This window comes from Astatotilapia calliptera, chromosome 12, assembly GCF_900246225.1.
Source record: "Astatotilapia calliptera chromosome 12, fAstCal1.2, whole genome shotgun sequence".
NCBI classification, from domain to species: domain Eukaryota; kingdom Metazoa; phylum Chordata; class Actinopteri; order Cichliformes; family Cichlidae; genus Astatotilapia; species Astatotilapia calliptera.
In genome coordinates, this window is record NC_039313.1 from 21,634,712 (window position 1) to 21,660,599 (window position 25,888).

A 25,888-nucleotide genomic window follows, 5' to 3' on the forward strand; every position below is an offset into this window, starting at 1 on the left:
GAAAGAACCTTGCCCAGGGCCTTATGCAAATGGAAGCACGTCCTGTAACCTCGGGAGTGAACATGCGCACTAGATCAATGGGACGAGGGTAGAACCTTACAGCAAGATCAGCCTCAGCCAGTAAATATGTAATGATGAATCCCTCAAGATTTAACTGAACTCAAATGAACTTTAACTAGCTCTGTGTTTTATATCATAAAGTGGTGAATAAGACCCTGTGTTGAATAGGTTTGGCTATGGGGTGGATGGGCAGCGCAAGAGGGATTAAAAAAGAGCCTTTGCACAATGATGCACTAAGGACAGATGGATTTTGCACTTCCTTTTTACTAGGAAGGGGAAAAAAAACAGGAAGACAAAAAGGTGAGACTTGTGAATAGTCACCTCAACAATACTTGTTTGAGATGTAATGATTTTCAATTACATCACCATGGCAACATCTTTGTGTTTTGAAAAAATAATAATAAAGGAGAGGAGTGGGTAACCGGGACGAGCTAGTGAAAGCTTGCTCGACCATTGAAAACCATGGATGGTCAGACCAAGGACTAGACCAGACAAACGATTCATAACCAACATTTAGTAATGCCTCCATCTGCTGGAGTCTAAAATTGGTGCCAATCAAAGTCTAATATAGACAAATTAGAAGGAGCATCTTTATTATGTACAAGATAACTGTTGCACTCAGGAAACTGACAACTTTGTTGCTTATAAGCAGATGTCTATAATAAAATGACAGCAGCTTACCGAACTGTTGAGAAAAGCGCACACGCCTTCATACATACAGAGAGAAAGAGGGAACTGAGGAAATGAAGTCCTAAAGTGTATTGACTGATCCGGATCCGGATCACAGCTTCAGGTGAAAGCAACAGCTTCTGTCTGCCTCTGGGCTGTTAAATGCACTATAGGAAAATTTTGATCAAAACAAGATATATAAATTCCCCAGATTGTAAAAAGTCTGGAATAACAACTGGTACCTTGAATTGGCCTTGGTAGCTGGCTACGTCTCAGATAAGCATCTACCTAGCCACACCTGCAGTAGCCCTTCAGCTGAAACAAAGTTCAGGGAAACAGCTGTTAAAACATTAAACACATCACTTTTTTCAGAGCTTCTCTTGCCTGTCTACCTTTGCTGTGTTGTAAAAACACTCTATATTAATCTCTCTGACTGGCATCGGATAATTACTAAAAATGTGGAAAAAGACAACTGACTGCAATAATGCAAATGTGAAAGGCGGTAGCAAAACAGAAGGAAACTTTGGGATTCAAAAAGGTTTTACATACTTTTTTAATCAATGTTAAATTCAATGGCACTTAAAAGCCTTTTTTTTACTCATAAGCAGTGTTGGGACTAAGTAACTAACTATTAAGTAACGCGTTACAGTAACTACATTATTATTGTGGTAACGAGCACGGTAACTAGTTATTATCCCAAAACCGGGAACGCGTTACTCGTTACTGGGATTTAGATAGGCTCGTTATTCGTTACTTCGTGTGGTGGCTATCGCGGACCTTCCACAGATTCAATAACATTAGCAAGTGGTGGAAGCCAGCAGGTGGATGAAGGAAAAAGGAGGCAAGAGGAGAGACCCGAAGCGGCTGCTGGTCCAAGAGTGTCAGGTGAACTGAACTTCAGGTAAGAAGTTATAACCTGCAGTCCATCTGGGTCAGATATGAACCAGGGTTAGGTGGAGTTTATTTTCGTTATGCTGACTTTTTCGTACTGCGTGCTAGCTAGCATGACGGAGTTTCTATACAGCTGGGTGGGTGCTATGTTACTGATGTTGAACTTTATTTTGTTCATAAGGTTAATTATTAGAGTTGACAACCGTGCCGTAAAAAACGGAATCGTCTCGTATTCAGAGAAAATATTACGTGTTTCGTATTGAGGTGAAAAGGAACAGTTTGTCCCGGACTTCAGCTACAATGAAAAAGACACAAAGCTGGAGTTATTCTGTGTTTACGCTGCACAGCTTCTTCTCTCATCCTCTCACCCTCCCTCTCCTGTTTCTACTTCAATCATGAAACTGATCAATGATCAGCTGATCGGCTTTTCTCTCTTGTTTATTTATCGCCCACTTTGCGGCAGAAAGAGGAAACCAGCGGATGTCGCGGTAAACAACAGCAGCACGTTTGATCAGCTGTTGTTAGAATTTATTTAATATTAATTTCTAGTATCAGCTGATGTTGGCTGGAGCCACAGCTGTAAACCTGCTGGTCATGATATCGGTTTGGTTATGTGATGAGAGGGAAACATGAAGATGAAACCAGGAGATGTCCTTACTGAATCATCAGAGCTGTGATGGAGAAACAGGTTTACCTTTCAGGTGACAGGAATGAGTTGAAGGGAAGTTATGAACTGTTTCTGAGAGACAAATAACACCAGGATCCTTTTTTAGGTAGCTGACAGCTGGTAACTGTGCAGGGGCAGGTCTAGCAAAGTGTTGCCAGGGGTCCATGTAGGGCATTAAAAAGGAAAGGGGGCACAAGGGAATACTTTCTTATTCTCATTTAAAATGTCTCACTTTTAAAAAAATAATTATCTGAGTCTTGCAACAAACAATTGATAGATTGATACATATATACCATCAGAACAGTGTACATCACTGTCACAACAGTGTTTGTTTTCATTCAAAGGCTTTATGATTTTTCCTATAATGGTGGGCCGGTCTCTAGTCAAAATGCCCGGGACGATTTTTTTGTCCCAGTCCAGCTCTGTATGCAGCTCATCTGCAGTCTGGTGTTACCTACATCTTCCTATTCAGAAGGCAGAATTTCCGAGTTCTGAGTACAATCGAAAGCACCACGACTGCAGTTTTTGTGTTGGATGTAAAAAGCAGGCTAGGATAGAATCAGGCGTGGGATTTCTCTCGTGGAAATGTGCACATTATTTTTTCCTTTCTATTGGTAGGTGGCACAGTGCACTTGTGGCAAGTAAGCAAGCTAGAAGACTGGCAATCTTGCTGGGTATCCAGTTACGGAAGCAACACATTAACAAGAGAATTCTGAGTAAAACCAAAGTTACTTTCCCTAGTAACTAGTTACTCTGAAAGTAACTAGTTACTCTGAAAGTAACGAGTAACTTGAAGTAACTGAGTTACTTTTGATAGAAGTAACTAGTAATGTAACTACGTTACTAATTTAAAGTAACTTACCCAACACTGCTCATAAGATATCAACTACTAACTAGTTAGCTGGCCAGTTAGTGGTAGCTACCAATACGACAGTTTGAAAGACAAACTAAAAAGTATATCAGATGCTAGCAGAAAACAGGAAAGAAGAAGGTAAAAAAGTCAATAGGCAACTGGGAGCAACTGTTTTCTAGGAAGATTCTTGGTAACTGAAGTCATTTAGACTACTTCTCGTCTGCTTACTGTGTAAACAATCTGACTAAAGTGAGAAAGGCAGTTTAATCTAGAGGCAAAAAATATCCCTATTTTTACATTTATGCTCCTGAGATCTCGATTAACCTGCAACTTCAAAACAATAAAACAACATAATTAATAATGAAGGAAATTAAAAGCAAACCTAGGAAGCAAACAAAAAACGAATCTATCACAAAATCAATTACCCTTGATATTATTGAAGGAATAGCACAAGAGACATAAGAGGTAAGTATTTTCAACCCCCCACTCTTCACTAACACCACAAATGCAATCTAGAACCCAAAGATGCTCCTGAAACATAGAGAGAAATACCAACAAAGGTGAGAATAATGGCGACGTATTGAAGGGAATACTTCACAAAGCCTATTGTGTGAGTATCCTTTTCAGGCAGCAAACCCGCTGTAATTTGGTCTGCGTCATCTGCCTCTAGTCACAATGCAGCACTACAGCTTTGAAATGGATGGCAAATGAAGGCCATTTGTACATAATCACAGCAGATAGAAGAATTCAGGGGCCCTACAATGTGTTGTTGAGGTGGAAAGAAAGACCTTGGTCTATCTGTGGCAACCAGCACAGCTAAGGTTTTGGCAAGGGGGGTCTTTTTTTTTCCAGAAACAAGCAAATCAATTCAAATCAAATCAGCTTGCTAGCCGTGACATTTAAACAGTTCAATTTACATCCTTATGTTAAGAGGAGAGGCGCTCTCTAAGATCCTATTCATTCACAAAGAAATTAGACGGCTGTATTTCAGCCGCTTAATAGAGCAAATATGCTGTAGTTGTACAGAGGAAGAAACCATATCTTTTCATGGCACACAAAGGGCCAGGCATTGTCTGTCATTACGACCAGACCACAAAAACACACAGAGAGATAATATACATAATATAGACAGGACAAGAAAACAGCGCCATGCATTAACACGTACGTGCACACCCAAGTGCGCACCAAAACACACACACACATCCAATTACACATGCACACTTTGTCAGTGGAGATGGTGTATGTCCTGAGGGCTGCTGTCCTGCCGTGCAGGCTGGCAGGCACTTTTGTCGTGGTGGTCCTTTTGTTTCACATCAAACAAAACGCCACAGCTTTGCATACGGCTCCACTAATTTCTGCTAGTGTGCCCCAGCCATTTATCATTGCCTCTCACCCTCTCCTCCTCTCTTGTCCTCTCCTCTCCTAACGTGGCGCTGATAGCTGCTCTCTTAACCAAGCTGTTCTGCTCAGGACGATACAGGCTTCTCCAGGCAAAGGCTGAGACGCACAGAAGTGTGCATATACATACGTGCAAGCACATAAACACACATGCAACCAGACAAACACAGAGCCCGTGCAGAAGACACAGAATCACGCGCGCACACATATAAGCACAAGCAGACAGACATACATGCAGGAAACTGCTCTACAACTGCACCGCTTGCAAGCCCGCCAGCTATGGAGAACCTTGAGATAAAAACAAACCTTCTCTTCATCCCCTCCAGAAGCAAGAGACAGGCAAGCACTTAGAGTTTCGAAGGCAGGCGAGACGTGCATACAGCATTAGATGAGGGGATTTTCGAATGGACGACTTCAGAGCAGAGATTTTGTCAACAAATTTAAGTGATTTTTGCTTGTGTGTTCATGAGCACAGGTGAAGGTTGCGCCGGCCTTAAAGAGTCTTTCAGATAAATCTAAATGTGGAGTGTAGCTTGACACAGTTTAAAGGAAGGCTCCAACAGTTTTGGAGAAATCGACTTGTTTGCTGGCTGACTGGGATTTATATAATGCAATAAGATCGGTATCAATTTTACCTCTGTGCACGCATGCATGGCTGCAGCGAGAAAAACACCCAAGTACTGACCAAAGAGAAGACATCCAATAATTTCATATTTGTGCTATGTTAGCTAACATGGCCATCACCAATACATCTGAGAATCAGCTGAGCTTTGTCAAGAGTTAAGAAAGCGTGAAATGCCAAGAAACTTAAACTGAGCTCCATGCAGTTATTTTGCTAAGTAGCCGAACAATAAACAATTACAGTTCATGAGCTAACATATATAACCCTGAGCACCTTAAACTATGATGTCATGTAAAGAATATATATATATATGTATATAAATTTTTTTTAAAGTGGCAGTGAGAATACCCAGATTATTGCTTCTTGGCTAAAAAATAAACATTAAGATACTATACTGATAAGAAATGAAGATTCAAAACTAGCTTTAGATCAGAAATTCATTTTAAGTAACTAACCCTTTAATCCTCTTGTTGTTGTACCATTTAATCACACATTCAGATAACAGTCAGGTGGATTTGACCAATTCATGCAGTCATTTTTCACACACTATAAATGTGGCTGAGTCTCAAGTTTCCAGCAGAACAATGCCAACAAAGTAGCACTGGAGTAGTGAGAAACATGGCATGAGAACTAATTAAATGCATCACAAAAAGAATAGAGGGGCTTCCTCAGCGTCAGATAGTGGCTCGTGTGACTGTTTATGAGAAAGGCAGTGAAGGACACTTAAACACTTTGTGGAAATTACATCAGTTGTTTCCAAGGCAGAGCAAAAGTGACCATACCATCAATCATACCAATATATTGTTTTGTTTTGCAGCAGGTGAAAAAAATATTGAATTTTCACACAAGTTTCAAATCATAAAAGTATTCTTCAAAATTGAATCTAGTAGTGTTTCAGAAGGACAAAAAGTGGTTTCCGAACCGCTGCTTGGAAAAGTAAAGCAAGACCAAATACTTTGGATGGGCTAAGATAAGAATTTTGAAGTGGCTAACTGGAAAAAAAAAATCACATTTACTGATGAACACAATTTTAGATTTATGGAAGTAACAGAACTGGCAATAAAACACAATGGGGGAATACTAAAGCCTAGGAAGGTTGGCACTGGATATTTTTACTGAAATGACTCCATCCTGGCCAAGGAAAAATAACACTTCATTCTCAAAAAAAATGTCCTCTCTTTAGCATCTTAGTTGAGTAAGATTAATTCTGCAGCAACACAATGAACCTAAGCATACCTCCAAACATTACAAAAACTGTTCGAGGACCACAAAGAATCCAAACTTGGCAACTGTGATGGATTTTCTAGCATGGTCACCTCAACCCACTGAACAGTTTTAAAAGTACAAAAACTGAGAACGCCAAGAATTTGTGACATCACAAAAAGCTTTTAGGAACACACAAAAATCTGGCTGAAAAAACATGGATCATCTTTTTCACAAAAATGCTTTAGGGGCACTGAATATTAAGACATTCTAAATGTACATGAGCCAATTTTTCATTCAAACTGCATGCTGATATTATAATGTATCATTAGAATACACTCATGTAAAAGTATCATTATTATCTATTCCAGAGTTTTAAAATGGGTAACAACAGGAAACAGGATTGTTTGCAAAACACCTGTTACCACATTCCAGACACCTGTCTGGGTCCAGCCCTGCTGATCGCCACAGGCAGGGCAGGACCTGACATGTCAAATATAGTATTGTAAAGATGATTGCGTACAAGTTCAAAGATTTCAAAAAAGAAGCAAGAAACCTAAAGCCTGAGAATGCAAGTGCTCTTAATCATACTTCCAACTTATAAATTCAAATCTCTATACCACGATGTGCAGCAAACAATGCTTACTCCCCTCCATAAGGAGGGGATAAAAAAACCCTCAAGCAACCCTTCCCACATCTGACACCCAGCCACAACTTATATAAAACTGCACAAACAATTACCACCCAGAGAGAGAACTTAAATATATTTGTATATTATGTATATTTACTGCAGATGGAAACAGGTGGCCGTAAACAGAAAGTGTACTCGAAGATATTCTGCAAGCATGTAATGTATGTATGTGCTGTATTCAAAGAGGGCACTTAAAATCTGTAACCATGTTTTTGAGGGGCTGTTGTGGTGGCTGGCTGGTTGTCTGGTTGGCACCCACACATTTGTGTACTAGGAGACAGATGCATTCTTACATAAGACCTTATATAATTATGCCCTGTCCTATCCAATAAGAGTGCTCCTTTTTCACTCTGTGAGCGGGAAGGTTAGTGTGGGTTAGACAACCCTTCCTCAACAGAACCACCACCACTTACACTTACACATCCACCCCCCTAACTCCTGGCAACGAAAAATAATGAAAAAAACAAGCCGAGCGGAGGGAGAGATGGATGCAGGTCCTTCACATCCTGTATGGCTCTATCTCCTCTGTCCATTCCTTTTTTTCTGGTTTGGTGTGAGATAATGTCCTAATCATAATGGAAATGTGGAACCCAAACAAGCAGGGTCGTGTGTGTTTGTATGTGTGTGCATGACATGGAGACGGAGAGAAAGAAATAGTACTCCACAGCTGGGCTAAAAACTTCTATTATGTAGTTACTGTAGAAGAGCTGGACTAAGGACAAGGAATTTAGGACAGCAGCTGAGGGAACACGATCCATATTTCTTTAAAACTATACAGCTGACAGACAACAAGAAGGGGCAGGGTGGAGCAGGGTGGAACAGGCTGGCCAAGCATCACAGCAAGTGTCAGAGCCTAGGGACTCTGAAAGAGAAACTGAGGAGCAGTGAACAGAGATGGATGGATGGATTCTGTGATCGCTTAAGGACACAGAGTGAAAACGGTAGGGCAAAGTGCAGAAAGAGCAACTATGTTCCTCCCTGTAGCACAAGCTTCTCTGTCTCTCAATCAGAGGCAGTTACTTACTGTTTGATATATCTATAATTGGTCAGCACACACTGTGAAAGGTTTTAAAAGAATTGAATTGCAGTGAAACACTTGCGTGCTCTAAACAGGGGCTAACATTCTTGGCTACACAGGGAGCGAGCGGGAGAAATTAATGGCAGGCCTTTTTGAAGTGCTTGATCAGAAATGTATTTATTAACTGCAAAGGGGAATAGTAATTAACCCACAGACAACTTGTTTTCTCTTGGTCTTCTCATGTGTCAAATGGTTCTTCCCACAAGGCCCCAGTCTCCACTTGCCAGCTCACACACACACACACAGACACACACACACACGCACACCTCCCATCACATCCCACTGGACTACTTTCACTTCAATTAAGCAGACTGTGTGCAAGCATGTATATGTATGTGTGTGCATGCTTGTGGGTAAGATATTGCAATAACAAGTAAGAAATACATAGTGGCTGATTTAAATCCCATGTGTATATTTTTATGTTATTTCTGTAGTACATTCCTTGAAGCAGAGAAAAGTCTAGAAAAAAAATCACAACAGTGCTCTGTACTGTATATGGGCTCTGCGTGTGTGTTTGTGTGTATATAGTGGTTAGAAATGTTGCCTGACAGCAGAAAAGTCCTGGGTTTGAATCCACCGACCAGCTGGTCCCATTCTATGTGGAGTTTGCATGCTCTCCTTGTACTTGCGTGGGTTCTCTCTTCCTCCCACAGTCCAAAGACATGCATGGATTAGATTAATTAGCAATTCTAAATTGGCCAAAGGTGTGAATGCAAGCGTGAACGGTTGTCTGTTTCTCTGTGTTAGCCCTGTGATAGACTGGTAACCTGCCCAGAGTGTACCCCGCCTTTCACCCATGACAGCTGGCATAGGCTCCAGGCCCAATGGGGCACTGCATTGAATATATATATACATTACCAGTCAAAAGTTTCTCATTTAATGGTTTGTCTTTATTTTTACTACTATCTATATTGTAGATACAGACTGAAGACATCAAATATATGAAGCAAGATATATGGAATTATGTATTATATCTCAGTGAGCTTCATGATGCAGTCTCCTGAAATGGTTTTCACTTCACAGGTGTGTCTTGTCAGGGTTCATTTGTGGAGTTTCTTGCCTTCTTAATGGGGTTGCGGCAATCAGTTGTGTTGTGAAGTCAGGATGGTACACAGCTGACAGCCCGATTTGACAACTGTTAGAATTCATATTATGGCAAGAACCAATCAGCTAAGTAAAGAGAAATGACAGTCCATCATTACTTTAAGAACTGAAGGTCAGTCAGTCTGGAAAGCCGCCCCAGGAAAGACCAAGAATCACCTCTGCTGCTGAGGATAAATTCCTCTAAGACACCAGCCTCAGAAATCGCAAGTTAACAGCACCTCAGATTAGAGCCCAGTTAAATGCCACACAGAGTGTAAGTAGCAGACACGTCTGTACATCAACTGTTCAGAGGAGACTGTGTGAATCAGGTCTTTATGGTCAAATAGCTGCTAAGAAACCACTATTAAGGAAAAGCAACAAGCAAAAGAGATTTTTTTTAGCCAAGAAGCACAAGGAATGGACATTAGAGCAGTGGAAATCTGTGCTTTGGGCTCATGAGTCTAAATTTGAGATCTTCAACTCACTGTGTCTTTGTGCAATGCAGAAAAAGTGAACGGATGGTCTCTACATGCATGGTTCCCACCGTGAAGCAAGGAGGATGTGTGATGGTGTGGGGGTGCTTTGCTGGTGACACTGTTGGGGATTTATTCAAAATTGAAGGCACACTGAACCAGCATGGCTACCACAGCATGCCATCCCATCCGGTTTGCCTTTATAAATGATAGTCCACATCATTTATTTTTCAACAGGACAACGACCCCAAACAAACCTCCCGGCTATCTAACCAAGAAGAAGAGTGATGGAGTGCTGCGCCAGATAACATAGCCCCCACAGTCAATTGACTTAAACCCTATCGAGATGGTTTGGGATGAGATGGACCACAAAGTAAAGGCAAAGTTCCAACAAGTGCTTCGGCATCTCTGGGAACTCCTTCAAGGACTACGCCATGAAGCTCATCAAGAGATGGCCAAGAGTGTGCAAAGCAGAGCAAAGCGTGGCTATTTTAAAGAGTCTAAAATATAAACATGTTTTTGAGCTAACACACCCATAACAGAAATCCACAAGATTTAACTCAACTGGATGACAGCAGAATTCTGTTTTGATCTCTGATCAAAAGATGCCTCTGTGAATGTAAATATGGACAATATAAGAAAAGTCCAATCTCACTAGAAAATACTGTCTAATATTGGAATAAAACCTTTTGGACAGGTGAAACCAAGGTGATCGCACAACAGATTGAGGTAAGGATAAGAGTTTTCATAGCTGTTTTCAAACATGAAATCTGGAAAATGTCATGAACCATGCTGGAACACTGCAAACAACGGTTATGTTTTTATTACTGGTAATATGGTTTAGTACACTATAGAAGACACGCAATGCCTACCTACTGTGAACTTACTAAAGCATTACCTACGTGATTCTCACTTCACTACAAATGGCTGCAATCGAACATCACACGGGTTTTTGTGTAGCTGGCCTGTTAAAGACAAATGTCTGAAACTGCTGGATCAGGCATTTGTGGTCACATGCACACATGCACCTCCATCACGTAATGTCTAGAAAGTTAAAGTCTGCACTGCATGTGTGAAAATGGCCAATGTCAAACATGGTGGAGGTCCAAATAAAATCTGGACTTGATTTGACGTGTTTGTATTAGTGTCGAGATGAGGTCAAGAGCATTTGACATTTAAAGGCATAAACTACTATGGCCTCAGCAGAAACTTGATAAGAACATATCTGAATACCCTGACACAAAAAGGGAACACAAGAATCTTTAAAGTGTCTGTTTTAATGTTGTTTTCCCCCATACTGCATCTGGTATATGCTAATTATTCATACTGTATATGCACATAATATATATGCATGTTTTGTACATCACAAAAGCACACAGCCTCGCAAAGAGAGTCTGAGTGAAAGAAACACAGAAAGACAGAAAGATTCAAATCGAGAGAAAAGCTAGTGTTCGTCACACAGTGAAAAAGCCCAAGAGATTGTGAAGCTGTCACAGACAAAACAGTGCATGAATATTTAGCAGCCAAATTAAAATTACAAAATACAAAACAAAAAAAGAGTAGGTGAAAGGAAAACAAAGAAAATAAAACATCCCTGAAAACACCAGTGGGAGAAGTGGCCACCTTTCATCCCCCCATGAAAGGCCCTATCCTCTTAGCTTCTTTCCTCCTCTCCTTCCTGAGTAAAAAGGAGAGATATAATAATATTGGTTGTACTGAGTCTAACAGCGATTCCCCAGATCAAGAAACCTGCAGCAAAATAAACCCTGCTCTCAGATCATAGAAAGGCCTGCAAACACAATTAGCGCAATGTGTTAGTTAGCAAGCTTCTTAAATTGCAGTCCAAACTAACCATAATCATATTTTGACAGTTAATGCAACTAATCACTGTTTCTAAGAATAAAGCCATATTTACACATGTACTGCAACTCTGAGTCTTTCTATACGCTAGAAAGACTGCTTTGAGTACAGGAATAGTCAGAAATAGTCATCCTGTAGCCCACCTCAGGAAGATTATACCCTAGTAGACAACTTTCCAACAACTTAAATGATTAGTACTTAAGAAGTACTCAAGTAATGATACAGGTACTAATAATAGTATGCTCTTATGATGAAAACAGTGTATTACTCAAATATTAGTAAAGGCACTTTTTGATTTCTCTGGGATGAAAACCAAACAACAAATAGTACCTAAGCTTGGCTCTTAAATGCTATTATGGCTTGGGAAGGATAACCCACTAATATTGCATTTATTATCTGCACATAACCTTCATTATTGCAGTTGGTAACTCTCACTAAAACACTTACAAAAGAGTTGGATCATTATTATGCGATGCACAATCCATTGTAAATTTAAGACTAGAAAATAAAACATTAACCTCAGAGGCCTTAGTCTAAACCTCAAAAGACACATTGTAGGCCCATTTAGCTGAAGGGCTGGGTTATAAAGGTAAGAAGCTAGCCAAACGTTTATTTTCAACCTCTCCTTTGAATCATTCAAAGTCAAATTCTCTTCCCTCCCACCATCTTTTGATCTATCTACTGTCACTCTTAAGGTCACTCTTAAGGTGGAGAGATCTACATGCTGCACAGCAGATCTCAGCAACACTTTTGTTGGACTGCTATTCTTTCCTTATCAAGACAACTTTCCCTTCTTTCCCTCCTGTTCTTGATGTGCAGAGAAGTACCCAAAGATAGTGATGAAGCAGATTGTCTAAAAAGGTAAAACGAATTAAATAGTTGTAGTAGTTTCTTTCTCAAAGAGACTACACACTTTTATTCTTAATCTTTTGACCAAGCTTCACACATCGCCAGCCTGGTGTCTGTATTCCTGCGGAGGCCAATGCTAATATCACTGTGTATTTGTCTTTACAGTGCTGTGAACAAGTATTTACCTCCTTTTTTATAGCTTACTTTTTGCATAGTTGTAACAATAAAACATATCAGATCATTAAAGAAACTTTAATAGTAGACAAAGATGACAAATACAAAATGCAGTTTTTAAATTATGATTTTATTTATTAACCGAAAAAAGTTATGCAAACCTAACTGGCCCTATATGAAAAAGCAAATGCCCCCTAAACTGGTTGTGCCACGAACTGCAATCAAGCATCTGCAATAATATACAGCATTTGAAATTTCCCCCCATCTTCTTTGCAAAGTTGTTTAATTCAGCCACATTGGAAGGTTTTCCCCTGTCCGTTCATGCCAAAGCATTTCAATTGTATTTCTGTGTGGACTTTAAATAACCTTCCAAAACCTTCTTTTTTCTTTTCTTCAGGGCACAAACTGACATTCTCCTTCGGCAATTTCCGGTAGAGAGCAGAATTCGTGGTTAAATATATTACTGCAAGTTGTCCAGGTCTTGAAGGAGCAAAGCAGCCCCCGACCATCAGACTACCATGTCTGAATGTTACAACGGAACGTAATGGTGACTCAAACCTTTCAGAAGGTTCAGCATTTGTCTCGTGAGTCCAGAGAATATTTTCCCAAAAGTCTTGAGGATCATTAAGGTGCTTTTTTTGGCAAACGTGAGATGAGCCTTTATGTTCTTTTTGATCAGCGGTGGTTTTTACTTTAGAACTCTCTCATGGATGCCATTTTTTGCCCAGTCTCTTCCTTATTGTCGAATCATGAACTCTGAAATTAACTGAGGCAAGTGAGGCCTGCAGTTATTTAGATGTTCTGGGTTCTTTTGGGAACTCCTGGATAAGTCATCATTACGCTCTTGGGTTCGCCACCGTTGTCTCTATTTGTGAACAATGGCGCTCATCATGGTTCAGTGGAGTCCCAAAGCCTCAGAAATGGCCTTGTAACCCTCTCAGACTAACAGATGTCAAGGATTCTGTTTGACTTTGTTTCTCGGGATGTGTTGCTTTTTCAGATCTTCTAGCCAATTTTATTTTGTCAGACAGGTTCTATTTAAGTGATTTTTTTTATTCAAAAGGGCAGTAAGTAATCAGACCTGGGTATGGCTAGTGAAATAAAAAATAAAGGTACTTTTTTACATAGAGTTAGATATGTTTGGATAATTTTTGGTCCCTCAATTTTACTCTAGTTATTGTTTATCATTTACATGTGAAAAATCTTCAAAAAAGAAATCAGGAAGAGCAGGAAATACATTTTCACAGCACTGTATTATTGTGTGTGTGTTCGAGAATAAGTAGTGTAAGGGTCAAACACGTACAATAGTGTTTGTGTTAACAGAAGTGTATTGTCCATTTCAGTGCATGCTTTTGTTGGTAGGAGGTAGAAAAGACAAGCGGAAAACTAAAACACTCACCAGCTCAACGAAAGACAGTCCTCCATAGCTATGGGCCATGATGAAGACATTCTTGGCTGCGGCTTTGGACACAAAGTGATCCCACACGTACAGCACATGTTCCTCTGAGGAGCCGTTTTCCTGCAAGACAAAAAATATGCTTTGTCATATCCACAACAAAGACAATTCAAAGAAATCCTTGACGCTTGAAGGCTACCGACAAACTCCAGTTGTGCAACTACAAAACATTTAAGAAGGGTCTAGCCAATGACAATGAAGCATCAATAGAGTTATTAAACTCTATTGATGCTTTAATGCTACAGCATCAAAACCTGCCCCTCTAGGCCCAGCCAAAAAGAGAGAAATTCAAAAGAAAAGTGGATGTAGCCTGAGGTGATTTCTACAAAGAGCCACACTTCAACAGATCAATAAGTCTTGCATATTGCAAATGCCCTAAATGTAAAACTCAATAGGCAGGATGACGTAACATTTAAATCTTAATTTGTACCCCGTTGCTGAATCAATGGTCCATCTAAACACCAGTAGAGGCATAATGGGAAGACACCAGGGCAAGGTCAAAAAAAAAAAAAAAGACGACAGAGAGGAGACATATGCACGTACACACAAAACACACACTCAAGCACAATGCTGTACCACAAATAAATTCCCCTACATCTTTTCTCAATCTCATCTGCATGTATACAGTTGTGCGAGCACACACACACACACGTGCAGTAACACGCAACCAGAAGACATGTTTAATTAACCTGAGACGTAAGTGCTTATCTGGGACTGGAAAGAACAATAGCAAGTGTACAGCTGCGAAAAGGGCAACCATTAATGAACTTGTGACATTGATTCCAGACTTTGATTTTCTATCAGGCTGTCTGGTTCACAACAGAAATCAACAGCGCATTCGCACAAGAGGTTACACTGCACAAGAAACTGTTAACTGAAGACACCTGTATCCTGCGATTCAACAACACGAGAAACTGTAGCCATACGAAACGCAAACCTGATTATTTACACGCATACTTCTCTTAATTGGCACGCTTATGCATACAGAAATAATATCCTAAAGTAAACAAACACACGGCTTGTTGGAGAAGAAATCCGCATCTGTTAATCGAGAGTCAAACTGTTCAATCAAACTCAAAAAAGCAATTAGCAATTTTATGGTAAAGGACAGAGGAGATATCTTAAGAGACCATCCTTTTACTTAATGCAATTCTGCTTTCATTGTGTGAGGACACTGTATTATGTCAGACAGATAATTACTTCAATATTCAAGGTGGTAACTGAGAAGAAGGTGCTCAACACACAACTCGTACACACACACTGCAGACAAAGATGTGGTTTAAAGTTTAGTTTTAGTACAAAGTAATCGAGCTTGTGATTTGATTCAATGGTTTCACTCACGTGCATCAGTGTGTGCAAGTCTGTGTGCGGTTGTAGTATTTGATGATGTGCTGATGTGTGTTTTTGTTGCCATGTTTGTCTAGAGGTAAATTAACCTGTCAGAGTGTTTGTGTTTGCGCTAGATTAGCATGAGGGGGGTTGTAGTGTCAGCACCAACCTCCATTCACAGAGCGTGATGCAAGAGCAGGCAACTCCGCTCTGCCCTGCCCTTCTGCCATCAGGGCTATGCCTTTACTTTTCACGCATTCATGTGTATGTGGTCTCCGGCATGTACGCGGCGGCTGGCTGAAGAAGAGTTGTCTGTCTGAAAGGCTGTGACATCAAAGCCCTTTGAAGTCTCCCTCTTCTCTTCTCCACCATGTCGCCCTTCATCTATGAAGCCCATTTTATTAGCCTGCCTCCTTTTTTCACTCTTCCCTTCTCTTCTACCTTCTTTTCTCCTTCACTGATGCCACCTGTTCTTCTTCACACTCATTTGTCTCCTATTTTATCACTTCTCCACCCAAGGTTCACTGACATAGAGACATTAGACATGGCTTGCTGTTCTATGTAGCACACATACCAACGCCTAAACAAGTCCAAAAGTGCTGTTATCAATAGGGCAAAACCTGGCTATGAGTAAAACTGACACGATATTAGTTTTTTGCCCATGTGAGGACAAGATAAATGTCTTTATTTGTTCCTATACTATGACTCATAATTTTGGAAAACACTGCAGGATTTAACATGCGGTGGTGTGTTCCTGACTCCTTCCCCTAACCTCACGCACACACAAATTTGCACATACAGTCTTTGCCTTAGTATCAGGCAACTGTGACTGACTACCTGACATGACATTGTATTGAATTATCTAAACAACATTTGCATATTGTTGCAATTATCTCCTAGAGTTAATTTGCTGCAGTGGAGTCTGCTGCCCTGTGAGACTAGCTTCCCGTCACCAGCTCTCACACGGTATCTTAGTTTATTTATTTTCCAGAGATTTTTTTCCTCTGCCTTTGAGTGTGTGTATGTGTGCGCATTCGTAGATCTGTGTGCATCTGCCAGTACTGTCAGAACAGCCTCCCCACTGCACACCTGTTGCCAGCACACTTCAACCATAGCTGTCAAGGGACATTTGAGAGTGTGTACAATGTGTTTACCACATATATAGGAATCCATACTGTCCCCTCAGTGAATATAAAGTACAAATCCGAACTCTAGACACCCAGGACAAAACAGTCTCCAGATGCTGAAAGACAGCTTTTTATCAGAAAGTTATAGAGAGTGAGAAAGGGAGTGAGTGAGAGATACATAACAGGAGTACAATTGTGTGTCTAGCAGAATTACTCAGTGAGAAGAGTTTGACGTGTACTTCCAGCTTCAAACTTGGAAATTACAAACCTTTACCACGCCAACATTCATCCAAATGCACCTACATCAATCATGTGAATAAAGTGCAATGTAGGTAGTGACACAACAAAGACTTTGAGAAACATTTAGGGAACTCCATGCTTAAAACATACTGTGTGCAAACTATTCACACACGTTAAAAAAAAATACAAATGACTTCAATGAGTCAGCGAAACAAAATGTGGTTTTAGCCAAGATCCTGCTATGCAATCAGCAGAACACTGATTTCAAGTAATAAATTAGAGTAACATTATGCATGAAGATCTATCCCACTTTCAGTCCATAAGTGGTTCCAACTGTTAGCCCTCTGTTGAAAGTGTGCCTTCCAATTGTCTAGTTTCAAGAAATTGTTCAATTTAGCTCTTTCCATTACTTACACAATAAAGACTTACTCTCCAGTCAAAAGCCATACTTAATTGCAGGCACCCAAGAGTGTGCACACAACACACACATGTACCACAAACACACACAAACAGGCATGCTCCAGTACATTCACACAGATTGAAACTCGCGTTCTTCAAAAGTTTGTCCGGTCCAGTACTTGCCCTGTGTTTATTCAATGTAATGAGAAGCAGGGAGAGGAGAGCAGAAGAGAGGAGTGCACTGCAGCCAGAATAACAGCCTCAACGCCAACACAAACCCAGTGTCTGACCAACACAGGAAACAATGAATCTAACAACATCAACACACTCTGACAAACAACCACTGCAGACCTCCCTGCTCCTCCCTTCTGCTCCTCCTCTCCAGTCATCCAAAAAGATAGCGGATGTCTGAGGAAGCTGAAATTTCAAGGTGGGAGACGGTGAGCAGTGTGGGCTGGAAGGAATCTAGTGGATAAGAGCCATTCTACTTTTTACACTGAGAAACCTTTCAGCGGAAGCCAGAAGTGTCAGGACAGTGTCACGGGGATCTCTAAACAACTTCATTGGGTTTAGACTCTTTTGCTTGGGCAGATACGGTTCCAGTCCCAAAAAAAAGTATAGGGAAAGACAGAGCACAGAGAAAGCTGAATTTTTTAAATGCAACAGAACGCACAGGTCACACAACAATGTCTTTCTGCAAAGGAAGAAGAAAAAAGAAATTAGTGAAATTACACAGGACTCTCGTACTCACTTTTGCTCTCTCACTGACAAGCAGAAACACAGTAAAGACTGGCTGACCAATCTCTCAGTCCCCTCATGCTCGCAGGCCACACACTGAGTAAACCAACCTGCAGCCCTAGTCATTACAGTCTTTAATATGTCCAGCTCAGTGCAGAACAGGATTGTTTTCATTTGGGCTAATGACTAAATATTAAATAAGCAATGTAGGTAATTACATGTTTGGTATTAGCAAAGAGGTTATTAGAATCAGTTAGTTTGTGTTTGTTTGTGAATGACTGCGTGCATGATTCTGTACATGTCTCTGCGCACACAATTAAATAGCGGACCTCTACGACACCTGTTTGCAATTGCATTCTAATCAATGTCTGGGACGTGCAGTCCTTTGCCATCGTTTTCCTGTTTTTTCTTCCCCTCCTGTATTTGTTTCATTCTTTTCTCTCTTTAAAGGCAGACAGAGAGCTCAGGCGAGCTGGAAGCTGTCTGGGAGCTGATGGGTCTGCTAGAGTGGGGGGAAAAGAAGGTATGGAGCAAATTAGCGGCAGAGATGGGAAAATAATGACTGTGGCATTGTAGGTAATTAGCAGGTATACTACCTATGGAGAGTTGGGAATATAATGATGCGAGAAAGAGACGGAGAAAAGGGAGAATGAGGTGAAAAACATGTGCAAGACTAACAAGGGGGGGAAGAGAGAGAAAGACAGAGAGAGAAATATATGTGTAGGTGTGTTACTTGACTTTGCAATGAGGGGATATACAGTGTAAGGGGGAAGAGAAAGAGTCAGAGAGAGAGAGAAAGAGAGAGGGGGATGCCAGAGAAAGGAGCAAAACTACGGCGTACATGTCATCCGACGTTCAGATTAGCGTGCAGAGACTGTATACAATAAAATAGCATGACCTTGGTAGGGTCAGTCTGCTCTGACAATATTTGCCAGGGCATTGTTTCAAATCAATAACTCATTAACAAAGTACAAAGGAAGTTGCTGTGGGTTTGTGAGATTCTTTATTAGAAAAGAGCGTCTGCGGGCCAGAAAGGTCATCACTGTGACATCTTGGCTAGCCTCGTGCTGCCGCCAGGATTGTCAGGTGAAATTACTGCGAGTCATTAATTGACATAAGGCAAAGGAAAGCGGGCAGGCAGACAAGGCTGTGTTTGTTCCAGGATGACCCTGAGGTGCTGTGTGTGTGTGTCTGACTATATCTTCATTCGGGTCAGCCAGTATCCACAACAGGGTTGTGTGCAAAGAGGGAAAGAAACAGAGACAGGGAGCTCAGTGGGTGGGGAGGTGTGAGCGAGGGCAGGATGGATGTGTTTGATGGTTGACCTGAGTAGAAGATTGGGAGCAGGGATCTGAGACCAGCTACACTTGTTCTGCCCCAAGCGAACTCACAAACACACAGGTATGCATGCATGCACATATGCTGTGTACTAAATAAGTGTGCTCAGAATTGCACACACACACACAAACCAACAGCGCTGAATCCAACAGACCTTCCCTTTTAAAACTTTGAGAAGTTAAAGCTAAACTGCCGTAAACAACTCTAATATAAAATAAAGTTAAAGTTAAAAATGCCACAGGCAGCATACCTAAAAGACTTGGCTCATAAAAACAGATACACAAGCACACACATCAAAGCTCCTTCACTGCCACATTTACACGGACATACACACCCAAATGCAAAAGTGGCATCCAGCCAATTTGCTCTCTGCAGCAAGCTTGTGAGCTGCCCTCTTGCCCGGGTCATTGACCTCTCCTCTGACTAGGTTCAGAGGTTAATCAAGTCCCTACCTGTCCTTAGAAATGCTGAGCCTCACTTCTTGGCAAGGCTACAGATCAAAGGTCAGGTAAACTATGTCTGTATGACTGCTTGTGGACCACAAAATGGGGCAAATAGGTGAAGGTGACAAAGAGCAAAAATCCACAGAGAAACACGGTAGTACCGTGTCGCAATACAAATGTCAGACTGTGCACTTACGTGTTCACGTCTTAAGTTTATGATCGAGTTTTGGTGTGTTTGTGTGTAGATCTGCGTGCATGTACCTTAGAGAATTTGTAGTACAGCACAAACAGCAACTTCCTGAGCTAAAGAAGGGAGCCAACCAAAATGCCAAAACTTCAGTTCAAAACCACTGGCTCCTAAAACAAGTCTAACCCCATAGACTTCAATGCGCAAATCATCCAACTTTACAACTGAAATAAACACGTGACAACTCTGTAAAGTGTCATTTTTATAGAACCTAACTAAATTGTATTAAGGCATAAAATTAGAGGTGGGAATCACCAGACATCCCACCATATGATATTATCACAGTGCATCACTCAAAATAGAATATTTCTTTGTTTTTAAATGTTTTGAGCTATGCCAACTATTACAGTAGCATATATTGCAATTCATTAATTAAGCTCCTAGATACAAACAATGACCCCAGCTGATTGGTGTGGACAGCTACAACTAGAAATAATGGGCCTTCAGAAGCAAAACCTAGAAAAAGTAAATGTACCGACATACACAACACACTACGTGCATCCAAAAAGATCAGTAGTAGAAGACCCCTAGGTTATGTAAAAGATATCACCAAAAAATTAAAGATAAAACTTTTCTTAAAAAAACAAACAAACCTCCAGTTGCCACTATGGCAAGTCTATAACGAGTGAAAAATATTAGAGAAGAGCACAAAGATATCATGGTGACAACTGAAGTTGCAGTGAATCTTATATAGCAAAAGTAAAGGAAAAGAAGGGATAGCCTCAATCTGAAACCCTAAATTCCTCTAGGAGTGAGGGCCTCTCTTTTTCCCTCTCTTTCTCAATATTTAAGAAATGTACAGCGTTGAAAGGAGAAACATAAAAACACGAAAACAGAAAGAAGGAAAAGCATTCAAGTCATTTATAAAAATAAGTGGTGCTTAAAGAAAGGCGAAGCTCTGTTTTTTGTCCTCTTTGCTCTTTTTTCCCCTTCTTCTTTCCAGGGCCTGCTGGCCTAATCCCAGCCAGCCAGCCTTGGGTGAACTCTTTGGAAGCTTCTTAAGCCCATGAATGTGCCTTTTGTTCCTGCCATTCCTCCGCTTGGCTGACAGAAAATAGCTAACTGGATTACTGCTAAAATTCAGAGTAAAGTGAACTCCCAAACTTCTATATGGTTAAGTGCTAAAAAAGTACCCCCCACCCGCTTCCCCTCCAGTATCCTCATCAGCATCCCTCCGATCAGACTTTCTATCCCTCCATGCCTCCCTGTGCCCTCTCTCTTTTTCTTTCTCCTCTACCAATATCCCCCTAAACATGGCCCATTGGTGTGTGATCTAGAGGAGCAGAGAAGAGAAGGATTAGATAAGGTTGAGAGGTTGCACACTATGAACCCAAGGCTAAAAAGTAAGAATCCTAAAAGCAGTTAAGAGCTTACCAATGTGTGTAAGGAAGCGTATTAATCAACTCAACTCTATCAGTGGGCTGCTGTGTATTTGTGTGTATCTGTCAATCTTTGCGAGTCAACTGGAAGGAAAAAAAGAGATGATAAACTGTAATTTCAGGAGCGTCACAAATATAAACTCAGAGCAAGACAGGTGTTATTTCAAGCTTAAGGTGCTTCTTCTGTCTTGTTGGGTGTCATGATATTGCCAGGACTAGAGGTTTATAGTTTGAATATGTGTCTTTCTGAATGGCTGTGTGCAGGTGGTCTGCCAGCCCAGCGGGAGTAAGACTGTGAGGTGTAGCGAATACAAAGGTTGGTGAGTGAGTGTGTCTTGGGTGGGTGCTGTATAAAAAAAAAGATGAAAACAGCCCTGCTAAAGAGGTTTGATTTGATCCACCACCCACCTTGACCAACAGAGTTGAAGGAAAAAAGCGCACACAAGCACACACAAACACACTATCAGCTCTCTTTTCACCTTCTTTACTCTTTTGTCTGCTGGTATGTGTGAGCCTTTACATATCTCCATGTGTGCATGTGACAGCTTGCTCTTGGACGGATAGAGGATGAGCAGTGGAGTAGTGATGCGGCGAAGGGAGGGGGTGGACAATAAAGGCGAGGTCATACATGCTAACATCCTGCTCACTTCTGGGTCAAAGGTCAAAATTCAAGAGGCACCAACACAGATCCTAACTGCTCACTCGTTAATCGTGCAAAGACAAGTATATTTAGCAGCAAAATCTAAGTCCTGCTCAAGGTGAGTGAGTGAGTATGATATTGCTTTGTGAAGTGCTAAATCAATTAGCAATATACTTCAGTTGCCGAAAGTTTAATAGTTGAATAACAAAGGAAGTCAACATTGTGCTTGGTTTAAATGGAAGGTTTTCTTTTCCTTTTTTTCGGTCATTAATTATGTCGTCTGTCCTTGCTTTCATCTTGTTGGGATGGGGAATGTGAAGACTGTCCACTGCTTCATACTGCCTCCCCTCAATATATCTGACTGTGGCCAGCATGCATCACTGGGTAAGCAAGCAAAGCTGAATATAAAGACACAGAAATAATACTGCAGCTTACTTGTAGTAAAAGGAAAACTAAGTTGGGAGTGTAGTTTTGATCTAACTCTGCTAACATTACTTAGCGGTAAAGATCCCAGGCAAGAGGATGACAACAGAAAAAGAAGATACATACAAGTAGATACAAAAAAATTGAAATGGCAAAAGCAAGAGATCAGTTCATGATATGAAAATCATTCAAGCCTCAGCAGATACACGTGGTGTACAGCTATAAAATAAATCAATATAGAGCTGACAGCAGATGCGAGTTTGTTTGGCACCATTATTAGAAATGACACGATGGATCATTTACAAAGATCTTCATGTCAGTGAGTGAGTTCACCGCTTGTATGATGAGGAAAGCAGCACACATGCAAAATCTGATAGAGTAAGAGAGGACAGCAGCTAATTATACCTTATTACAGCGTGTATAAAGGTACTGCTGGAAGGGTGGGGGGTGAGAAAAAGAAGCCCGTGATGACAGCTCACACACCGCCCGCTAGTCCCACAGCAGCCCTAACTCTTGTCAGACACCAGAGAGTGACGTCTTTCACACGCAGACACATGCACATACACTTACACACATGTACAAACACCACCCACATACACAAATGTACATCCATTGCTGCGATGCTACTGCCATCAACCAAATGAAGACTCATATAATCAGTGAGGGTGCTTTGCCTATATGAGACCCAGCCATGGAGCATGATCTTAATTTTTAAGATTTTACGCAATGACAAAAGGAAGTGAGGGACGAATGACAAAAAAAAGAAAAAGATAATTGGGCTGGACCCTGTTCAAGTGGCCAATGAATATTAAATTTGTCAGCAGGGGTCAAACAGAAGACATCAGAAGCTTTATGCAATGGGTCACTTCCTTTGTTTGACCACAAGGTAAACTGGCCAAGCTAGGCGCCTCGAGTGCTGCATATGAGCATGTGTGTGTTTATGTGTATTTGTATGTGTATGCATATGCGTATATGTATGATTAAGGGGTGCACAGTCAGTGTTGCACGATAAGAATGTTGCAGTGTGTTTGCACAGTGTGTGTTAGGGAGATAATAATCCCAGCGGTCAACAAGAGTGAAGGGCCAGAGCTGCACTGACCAGCCCACCATCTGAGAGGGGAAAAAAAGTGAGGGGAAGAGGGGGAGGAAGAAGGAGAAAGGGAGGTAGCCATGTGGTTAACACTTGCTCACTGAGAGGCGACTGGAGAACAGCCAACCTCTTCACACACAGGCTGACCACACAAGAGCCTCTCTTTCTCCCTCTGCCTTCCATCCTCCCTTCATCCCTTGTTACCTAACATATCCTTCCCTCACTTCCTTAGCTAGCTTCCTCCTCCCCGCTCCCCCTTGCCACATTTGTCTTTCGAAACTTAGCCAAATTCCTGCTATCCATTTTCTCACCTATGTCTTGCCTCCTACCTCCTCCTACGACCCTAGAACTGTCACTCTGTCCACCTCCACCATCATGTCTACATTTCATCAGCATCTATCATCTTTTCCTCTAGCCCTGGCTCTGCAAACACTTCCTTCCTGCCTTCCTTCTCTTTCCTCTCTCCATATCTTCATCGTTCCCTTTTTTGGACTTACTCGTATAAGAATCCGTTCTGTCTCAGTCTCTCTTTGTGGGTTACGGTATTTCTCATAAAATTCCTTCTTCTTTTTCCCCTCTTTATCGTCTTTGCGCTCCCTCTTTTCAGCAGGTTCGTCGGAGGTCTCCGTCGGAGAGGGCAGGGGAGACTTTGTCGGTTTTTCCACTTCCAAATAGTTCTCATTGGGGTTGAGCACCATCACGCCATAGCCCTCCTAAAACAAATAGGAAACATACATTTGTGTGTTAAATCCAAGGCACGAGCATCGTGAGATAGTTACCTTAAAGTGTTAAAAGTGTTGGATATTTTATCCATTAACACTATAACTATATGGTATTTGACTATTTCCGATTTACGTAAACCTTTTTAAAATAAAATATTTGTAAAAGAAAAAATAGAAATACAAATAGAGGCGATAACCTTTAATCTGCATTTATTTCTATAATATATCAATAAATAGATGCATCTTTGTAGACATGTATATACAGAAACATATGTGTGATAGGGGTGCAGATTTTTGTTTCCTCTTTTTCCAGATTTTTAGTTTCCAATATGTTGAGGTGTTTCGGTTATTTTGTTTTGTTTTGTCTCCATGATACAATTATGAACTGAATTAAAAAGTGATGAGAATTTAATGCTTTTTAGAACATGTTTCTTTTCTTTTCGTTTTTTTCTTGAGAAAAATCTGATAGTCCCTTTGTCAGGCCGACTAGGTAAGTAAACAGCAATATAAATGTAACAATGCAGAGTAAACCACAAGAAAAAGAAGCTCACAAACATTCCTGTGTAATCTTGGTCTGGTAGTGGTTCGTAGTCTTTAACAAAGAGCCCAGCAGTAGATCTTTATGAGCAAATAATACCAACACGACACTTAAAAGACACAGATTGTGACATGACTCGGTGAAAAGATGCAAATCCAGACTGAAAGAAATGGCAGCGAAAGAGATAGAGGAGAGAATGTCACTGCAGGGACAAGCCTGAGGAGTAACTAGGGGATTGGAATTCAGTGATGGTGGTTTCAGTAAGTGAGTAGCATTTAGTGACTCCAAAGGCCATGTGTCACTTAATATCAGACCCAATCGATCCTACCATCACTCAGTGAAAGGCTTAGCTACAAATGTAAATATGACTTGAAACTTCTGCAGGCAGCACCGCAGATAAAAGTTGCATTAAGAAAAAAAACCTTAAGAAAGAATTACGGTTTTCACGTGAAAAGAAAATATTTGATTTACATAAAATGCCACAATAGTAAGGGCTTAAAAAGACTGGGAAAAGGAGAAGAAAGAGCCTATGTAGTTATTAAAAAAGAGAATAACAGAAGGGATGTGCTGCTATATGCACACTGTAGAGGAAAGGAAGGGTTTTTTTGTAGCCTAGTGACTTCTTCAACTTTGAAGCCATTTTAATTAACTGTGTTTATTGTCCTAAGCACTCTGAAACTAAAGCAGGAAATGGATGGATTCCTGTTTCACTTTGGGCTGGCTTTTCACACACAACCCCCATTGTGAACACACACACACACGCACACCCACCCCAAGGCCTAAACTTATGGGTGCAGGACTTTCTAACTCCACACCAATACAGACATGAACACTAAACTGTGGGACACGAAAGATATGTGTGTGACAAAAAGACCTTTAGGAGTTCTAAGAGAGGCAACTTCACCGGGCTTCCCCACAAATCGCCGTCACACACACTGCCTCCTCACAGCGACATGTCGTCTATTCCTTAATAAGTGTTATTGCAATGTGCATGTCTTTTGTTGACGCAGCATGTGTGTGTCCCTCCTGTGCATATTGACATCAAACCTGCCACACACCCTTTCCCTTAGCACTTACCATGTGTTGACAATGGCGACTGACACTTTCTCACGTCTTCTGATTATTAAAATTAATCTTACGCTCACTCTTATTCAAATTCAAAGGTTCTTCTCTTCTATACATATTTTTAATAGAAAAAACATTGTGTG

The 25,888-nt window shown here is 40.9% G+C and overlaps 1 protein-coding gene across 1 annotated transcript in view; it reads right to left on the minus strand.

The window, feature by feature from the left end:
* arb2a (ARB2 cotranscriptional regulator A) overlaps nucleotides 1–25,888 on the minus strand; it is a 162,440-nt gene that overhangs the window by 78,164 nt on the left and 58,388 nt on the right. The window contains exons 7-8 of the mRNA XM_026188413.1: nucleotides 23,918–24,133; nucleotides 13,971–14,090 (exon numbers count right to left, since the gene is read on the minus strand). Coding sequence (XP_026044198.1) covers nucleotides 13,971–14,090; nucleotides 23,918–24,133 — 336 coding nt within the window. The remainder of the gene's footprint in view (nucleotides 1–13,970; nucleotides 14,091–23,917; nucleotides 24,134–25,888) is intronic.